This window comes from Pipra filicauda, unplaced genomic scaffold (genome assembly GCF_003945595.2).
Source record: "Pipra filicauda isolate LSUMZ 115617 unplaced genomic scaffold, ASM394559v2 scaffold938_size83336_pilon, whole genome shotgun sequence".
Taxonomy (NCBI): Eukaryota; Metazoa; Chordata; class Aves; order Passeriformes; family Pipridae; genus Pipra; species Pipra filicauda.
The window spans coordinates 59,133-66,406 of NW_024105129.1; the positions used below are offsets into that span (position 1 = coordinate 59,133).

The 7,274-nt window shown below is 69.7% G+C and overlaps 1 protein-coding gene across 1 annotated transcript in view; it reads right to left on the bottom strand.

Moving 5' to 3' along the window:
• The window catches only part of NAGK (N-acetylglucosamine kinase), a 3,958-nt gene extending 769 nt beyond the window's left edge, over nt 1–3,189 (bottom strand). The window contains exons 1-10 of the mRNA XM_027714496.2: nt 3,149–3,189; nt 2,447–2,531; nt 2,060–2,158; nt 1,840–1,981; nt 1,657–1,767; nt 1,472–1,584; nt 666–753; nt 317–414; nt 156–234; nt 3–83 (exon numbers count right to left, since the gene is read on the bottom strand). Coding sequence (XP_027570297.2) covers nt 3–83; nt 156–234; nt 317–414; nt 666–753; nt 1,472–1,584; nt 1,657–1,767; nt 1,840–1,981; nt 2,060–2,158; nt 2,447–2,531; nt 3,149–3,177 — 925 coding nt within the window. The 5' untranslated portion in view covers nt 3,178–3,189. The remainder of the gene's footprint in view (nt 1–2; nt 84–155; nt 235–316; nt 415–665; nt 754–1,471; nt 1,585–1,656; nt 1,768–1,839; nt 1,982–2,059; nt 2,159–2,446; nt 2,532–3,148) is intronic.
• Between the last annotated feature and the right edge of the window lie 4,085 nt (nt 3,190–7,274).

A 7,274-nucleotide genomic window follows, 5' to 3' on the forward strand; every position in this document is an offset into this window, starting at 1 on the left:
GCGCGTCAGCTGCAGGAGGCGGAACCGGGAGAACGCGCGGCCCGGGGCCGCATCCCGGGCCTGGGCCAGCACCTGGATGAACCCTGGGGACGGGGGAACCCGGGGGGGTCACGCGGGCCCCCCGGGCCCCCCCGTGCCCCTGTCCCTGCGCTCACCCGCCTGCATCCGCTCCCAGCTGTTCCACACGGAGCCCACGCACACGATGGGCAGCCCCAGCTCCCCCAGGAACAGGCTCTGGGGGAGTTGGGGGGGTGAGGGGAGGGTGCCGAGACCCCTCCCACCCCTGACCCCCCCCCAGCCCCAGGTGGGCGCTCACCTGGTCGATCTTGGGCAGCACGGCCACCACGTGCCGCGCCAGCACCTCGCCTGCCTTGGTGAAGATGTGGCAGCACAGAGGGTCCCCGGCCTGGGCGCCTGGGGACGGGGTGGGGGGGTGGGACGGGGACCTGGGACCCCCCCTGCACCCCCCGGGGGTCCCACAAGCCGGGCTGTGCTGCGGGGGACGGGGTGGCACCCGTGTCCCACCCCCCGAGGAGGGCAGAGGGTGCTCGGGGCCAAGGTGTGCCCGGGGCAGAGATCGGGGAGTGGCACCGGGAGGGACAAACGGGGTGACAGTGCCCAGGGGGGGCCGGGACAGCTCCACCCCCCGGAAGGGGCCTCCCTACCCTCTGCCAGCTTCTGGCAAAACCCCGCGAACTTGGACTTCTCGAAGGTGCGGTAGAGGTGGGTCAGGAGCCCCATCCTGTCCGAGATCTGGGGGGCAGCGATGGGGGGGGCACAGGGCAGCTCTGGGGCCCGGCTGCACAGGGGACCCGCCCTGGGGACAGGGACCCCATCCCACTGCAGCTGAGAGCATCCCCTGCACCCCACACACAGCCCAGAGACCCCCCTGGATCCCAGTACTGAGCCCAGAGCCCCCCAGACCCCAAAACACAGCCCAGAGCCCCCCGGACCCCAAAACACAGCCCAGAGCCCCCCGGACCCCAAAACACAGCCCAGAGCTCCCCGGACCCCAAAACACAGCCCAGAGCCCCCCGGACCCCAAAACACAGCCCAGAGTCCCCTTGTACCCAGAACACAGCCCAGAGCCCCCCAGACCCTGACACCCAGCCCAGAGCACTCAGGACCCTGCACACACCCCAGAGCCCCCCCAGGACCCCAACCCCCATCCCAGAGCCCCCCCAGGACCCCAGCCCCCATCCCAGAGTCCCCCCAGGACCCCAGCCCCCATCCCAGAGCCCACCCTGTACCTCGACAGCCATCCCAGACTCGTCCCCCTGTACCCCAATACACGTCCCAGAGCCCACTGGGACCCCAACACCCATCCCGGAGCCCACTGGGACCCTGACACAGATCCCAGAGCCACCCCAGCCCCTGACACCCATCCCGGAGCCCACTGGGACCCCGACACAGATCCCAGAGCCCCCCAGCCCCTGACACCCCCCAGCCCCCTGCCAGCCCCCCGCAGCACCTGGAAGTAGTCGAACATGGCCTGCCTGACGTATCCGACGTCGTGGGGCGGCACCTCCAGGTTGTCCATGCAGTCAAACACCATCTTCACGGCCTGGTGGGCGATCCAGTACGCTGGGGGGGAGTCAGGGGCCGCCTCGGCCCCCCCCCCGAGCTCCCCGGCCCCCCCGGCCCCCCCGGGCTCACCGGAGCCTTCGTCGCCCATCATGTGCCCCCATCCTCCGCAGCCGGTCTCGGAGCCGTCGGGGTTGATGAGTTTGCAGTTGGAGCCGGTGCCCGAGATCAGCACGATCCCCCCTGCGGGGCCGGGCGGCACCGTCACCCCCCCGTGCCGGGGCGTGTCCCCCCGCCGCGCCCCCCGGTCCCCACCGTGGTCGGTGGCCGTGGCCATGGCCCCCACGGCGTCGGTGGTGATGAAGTAGCTCTGGCTCAGGTGGGGGAAGCGCCGGTGCAGCTCCTCCGTCAGCTTCCCGATGGCGTCCTGCTGGTCCCCCCCGCTCAGGGACAGCCCCTGCCCCGACCAGGGTCCCCGTCAGCCCCGGGGTGTGCCCGGGGGGGGTCCCGGGGTGGGGGGACGGGGGGGCCTCACCAGGGAGCGCAGGGGGACCTGGGGGTCGGCCCCCGCCTTGCTCTTGGCCTCGCTGACCATGCGCTCGATCCTCTCCAGGCACTTCTCGGAGCCGATGAGCTGGGACACGGGGGGACACCCTAAAGCCCCCCCCGGCTCCCTCCCTGGGGGTCCCACGTGGCTCCACGGCAGCCACGAGAGGGGGGACACCCCGGAACCTTCTCCAGTGGCTTCATCCCACCCAAGCGCCCTGGGAGCTTGGGGACAGCCAGAACCAGCCCCCCGTGTCCTGTGTCCCCCCTCCGTGTCCTGTACCCCCCTCCAGGCCTCAGCCCCCCTCCCCATGTCCTGTGCCCCCCTCCATGCCCTGCAGCCCCCGGGCTGGGGAGGGGGTGTCCCCCAGCTCACCCAGTGGTTCGTGCAGGGTCCCTCTGTCTCGGCCAGGATCTGCCCATCTCCAGACACCAGCACCACCCTGGAGTGGGTGCCCCCGCTGCCGAGAGAGGGGGGGGACACACTGCCAGCACCACCCCACAGCCCCCCACACCCCAGCCCACCGAGGGGGGGACCCCCACTCAGCCCCACCGGCCCCTAAAGCAGCACTTGGGGGTGATGGAGGAGGGTAGGACCAGGATGGGGGTCCCTGGAGGGGGGTGGGACCAGGATGGGGGGTCCTTGGAGGGGGATGGGACCAGGATGGGGGTCCCTGGAGGGGGGTGGGACCAGGATGGGGGTCCCCGCGAGTGGCGCGGTGCTGACCCTGCCCCACTGACCTCGGTCCCCGGCCGCACCCCGGACAGGGCAAGAGGGGTCGGGGGGGCAGGAGCCGATCGGGGAGAGGGGCCGGATGGAGTTCCCGGCTGCTCCCCCATCGGTTCCTGCCCCCGCGACCCCTCCTGAGACCCCCCCCAGGCTGGGGGTCCCCGGGAGCGGCGGGTCGGGGCCATCAGGGAGGTGGGGGTGCCCGGGGGATGGGGGTGCAGAGCCTCGGGGAGCCCCTCTGCCCGCGGCGCGACCCCTCAGCCCTCCCCGGGACCCTCACCCCTCCCGTGACCCCTCACCCTCCCGGGACCCCTCATCCCTCCAGACACCCCTCCCGGGACCCCTCACCCCTCCACGCCGCCGAACAGCGACGCCATCGCGGCCGCCACAGCCCCGCCCCCTCGGGCCACGCCCACGGGCGTGGCACTGCCCCGGCCCCACCCACTGCCATACATAGCGTATGGACACGCCCATCGCCATAGATAGTTCTGGACACGCCCCCTCTGGGCGTGGCTCCACAGCCAGACACGTTCCATGTTCCACCCATGGCCACGCCCACATGGTACGCCACAGACCGAGGCCACGCCCTCTCCCCGCCCCCTGGGCGTTGGCCCCGCCCTCCCGCCCGCCCCGGGTCCTTGCGCCGACCCCGTGTCGCCGTCCTGCCCACCTCGGGGGTCCTGGGACCCCCGGGATCACCCGGGACACAGCCCGGCGGTCCCACCCGCGACACGGCCCCACGCGCGGCCTCAGATACAGCCCCTATCGCGACATAAGCCCTCCGCACTCACCCGCCCCCCACCCGCCCGTGAGACACCCCCCAGTCCCTCACCCACACCCGCACACCCCCGTGACACCGCGCCCCACGCACACAGCCCCCCCACAGCCCCCCCACAGCCCCCCCGCAGCCCCCCCACAGCCCCCCGCAATCGGACCCGATCCAACCGCTCCGGGCCCGGCGCGGGGGGTCCCCCCACTGCTGCCCCCCATCCCCACGCAGCGCTTGGGGACGCGCCCACCGCGGCACGGGGGCCCCTCTGTCCCCACGGCCCCGGCCCCCATGGGGTGGGTCCCCCCAACGAGTGCCCCCGTGGGTGGGGGGCGCGGGGGCAGCTGTGAGACCCCCCCGGCCGCGGGGCACGGCTGAGCCCCTCCCCGGGCAGCCCCTCCGAGGGGACAGAGGGGACAGCCACGTGTCCCGGGGGCCGGGGAGGGAGGGAGGGAGGGAGGGAGGGAGAGGGAGGGACAGATGGAGGGACAGATGGAGGGAGAGGACGGAGAGTGGGCGGAGGGTGGGTGGGCAGAGAGAGGGAGGGAGAAAATGGACGGAGGGATAAGATGGAGGGCTGGAGGGAGGGAGGGAGAGATGGAGGGCTGGAGGGAGGGATGGGGGAACGGAGGAGTGGAGAGCATGGAGGGATGGATGGAAGGGTGGAGAGGGTGGAGGGACAGAGCGACGGGCAGATGAGATGGATGGCTGGAGAAGAGGGAAGGGTGGATGGATCAGAAGGGTGGAGGTGTGGATGAGGCAGAGGGCAGGCAGGTGGATGGACGGGGATGGATGCGGGGATGGAAGGAAGGACGGAGAGGATGGGAAGGCAGAGGGATGGAGAGGATGGTGGAGATGGTGGAGAGAGGGACGGCTGAGCAGATGGATGGGTGGAGAGGATGGAGGGAGGGGCAGATGGAGAAGGCAGAGGGGCAGGTGGATGAAGAGGATGGAGGGATGGAGGGATGGAGGGATGGAGGGATGGGTGGATGAAGGGGAGGGAGGGAGAAAGGGAGGGATAAGCCAGGTGGGCAGAGGGATGGAGACGATGGAGAGGTGAATGGTGGGAGCAGATAGATGGATGAAGAGGATGGACGGATGTGTGGAGGGATAAGCTAGAAGGGCACAGGGATGCAGAGGATGATGGATGATGAAGGCTGGAGAGAGATGGAGAGGTGGCCGAGGGAGCAAATGGAGGATTAGAGGGATGGAGGGATGGAGGATGGATGGATGGATGGGTGGGTGGGTGGATGGAGGGATGGATGGAGGGATGGATGGATGGATGGATGGATGGAGGGATGGAGGAATGGAGGATGGATGGATGGCTGGATGGAGGGATGGATGGATGGCTGGATGGAGGGATGGATGGAGAGAGGCTCCATTTCCATCCGAATGGAAAGGGAAGGTGTGGGAAGCAGGGCAGGTGGGAGGAGCAGCAGCAGGGACTGTGACCGGGTGGGGCAGTGGGGACAGAGCCAGAGGAGGGGACAGGGGGCCCAGCATGGCCGGGGGCTCGTTCCCACCTGGAGGCACCGGCCAGGACACCCCACACCCGGCACGGCCACGGTGCTGCTGCCGGGGGTTCCCTGGTGCCGGGGGCAGAACTGGGGACACCAGGGCCGGGACTGGGGTCAGCTCCCCCCAGCCCTTCTGTGTGTGGGGGGGGACACCCGGGGCTGGGGGGTCCCTCCTCCCCAGGGGGACCCTCCTTCCCGAGGCCGGGGGTGCCCCGTGGCCACGAGGTGCTGTGGAGGGACACGGTGGGCTGAGGGCTGGGACCAGCCAGAAGATACTCGGGATTATCCACGTCCTTCCAGGCGTTTTCCAGGCTGGGGGTCTTGGGGTGCTGTGGGAGGGACCCCCCCAGGCCGAGAGCAGGTGCAGGGAGCCCGGCCCCCCCAAAGGCGGGGGAGGAGCGGCAGGGGAAGGGTTAAGGCGCCGCGTGTGCGTGTGCAGCCCCTGAGCCCACCGCCCTCGTGCCCTCATTAAGTCCTGGTGGCACCAGCCTGTCTGGGGACAGCAGGGCCGGGGGACAGGGGACGGCACCCGCTGCCTTTGTCTCAACTTGTGGCAAAGTTTGAGCGGAGCCGCCGCGGGCCGGGAGCTGCCGGTGAGTCCGCGGGGCCGGGGCCGTGTCCCGCCAGGCCCGTGGGGTGGGACAGCGCTGTCCCCGCGGGGGCCGGTGCCACCCTGGGCTCCGGGAGCGCCCAGACCACGTCCCACCGCCCCGCTGGGGGACCAGGGCTGGAGGGCAGCGCTCCCCGGGGCCCCCCGAGCTCCCCCCGTTTGGGATCCGAGCAGGTGGCACCGGCGGGATGGGATCGAAGCCCGGGCGCGTGGCAGGGCTGGGGTGGGACACGGGCATTTGGGGGCTGCGGGCAAACGGGCGGCGAATCTCCTGGTGCCTCTGCAGACTCCCGGGAACAGAGTGTGGGAGCTGGGAATGCTCCAGGGGACACCCCGATCCCACCAGAGCCCAGGTATTCCCGGACGGCTCCGTCCCCGAAGCTGCCGTGGGTTCCGTGAGGGTGTGGGGAGGGTGAGCGAGGGCAGCGGGATGGAGGGGGGACATCGGCGTGTGGGAACGTGGGCTGAGCCCCCCAAACGTGAGCTGAGCCCCCCAAACGTGGGCTGAGCCCCCCAAGCCTGGGCTGAGCTCCCTCTGTTCTCCCGGCTCAGCCCCACTCCGTGCTCTGGGTGCCGGAGCCGCTCAGGACCCGGCTGGGGAGGCAGAGGAAGGAGATGTGGAGGAAGGCCCAGCCAGGAAGGGATTTATTCCATGAACGGATTTATTCCGTGTGGAAGCCCTGAGTTTGGAGGGGCTGAGCTGTGTTTCGGGGCTGGGATCCATCCCGCTGTGCTGGGTTGGGATTCGGGCTGTGGTGCCGGCGCTGAGCCGGGGCCGGAGCGGCACCGGGGACATCCCGGGGACGTCCCGTGTGGAAGAAGAGGATGGTGAGTGGGAGAATGGGGCTGGGGTGGTGGTGGGATGGGGTGGGCGACTGCCCCATGGCCAGGTGGCCTTTGGGACCGGATTTGGGGTGACTCTGCACCGATCCCCATCCCCACCTGGCATGGCGGTGCCAGGGCTGTGGTGGCTCCTGCCGTGGTGGCACAGCACAGGGACTCGTCCCTGCCACTGGCACTGGGACACGGCACCGGCCAGGAGAGCTGAGACACGCAGGGAAGTGGGACCTGTCCGTGTGTCCTTCCCTGTGCCCGCCCGCCTTCTCCCAGCTCTGGAACCCGCTCTGCTCCCGGAGGCTCCAGCTCAGCGGTAGGTTCTGTCTGTCCCTCTGCCCGTTCCCAGAGTCCATCCATCCATTTGTCTGTCTGTTCATCCCTCTGCCCGTTCCCAGAGTCCATCCATCCATTTGTCTGTCTGTTCATCCCTCTGCCCATTCCCAGAGTCCATCCGTCTACCCCTCTGTCTGTTTATGCCTCTTCCCATTCCCAGAGTCCATCCATCTGTCTATCTGTCTGTTCATCCCTCTTCCCGTTCCCAGAGTCCATCCATCCATCCGTCTGTCTGTTCATCCCTCTGCCCATTCCCAGAGTCCATCCATCCATCCGTCTGTCTGTTCATCCCTCTGCCCATTCCCAGAGTCCATCCATCCATCCGTCTGTCTGTTCATCCATCAGTCCAGCCATTCCTCCAGCCATCCTTCCATCCTCCTATCCGTGTATCCATGCATCCATCCATGC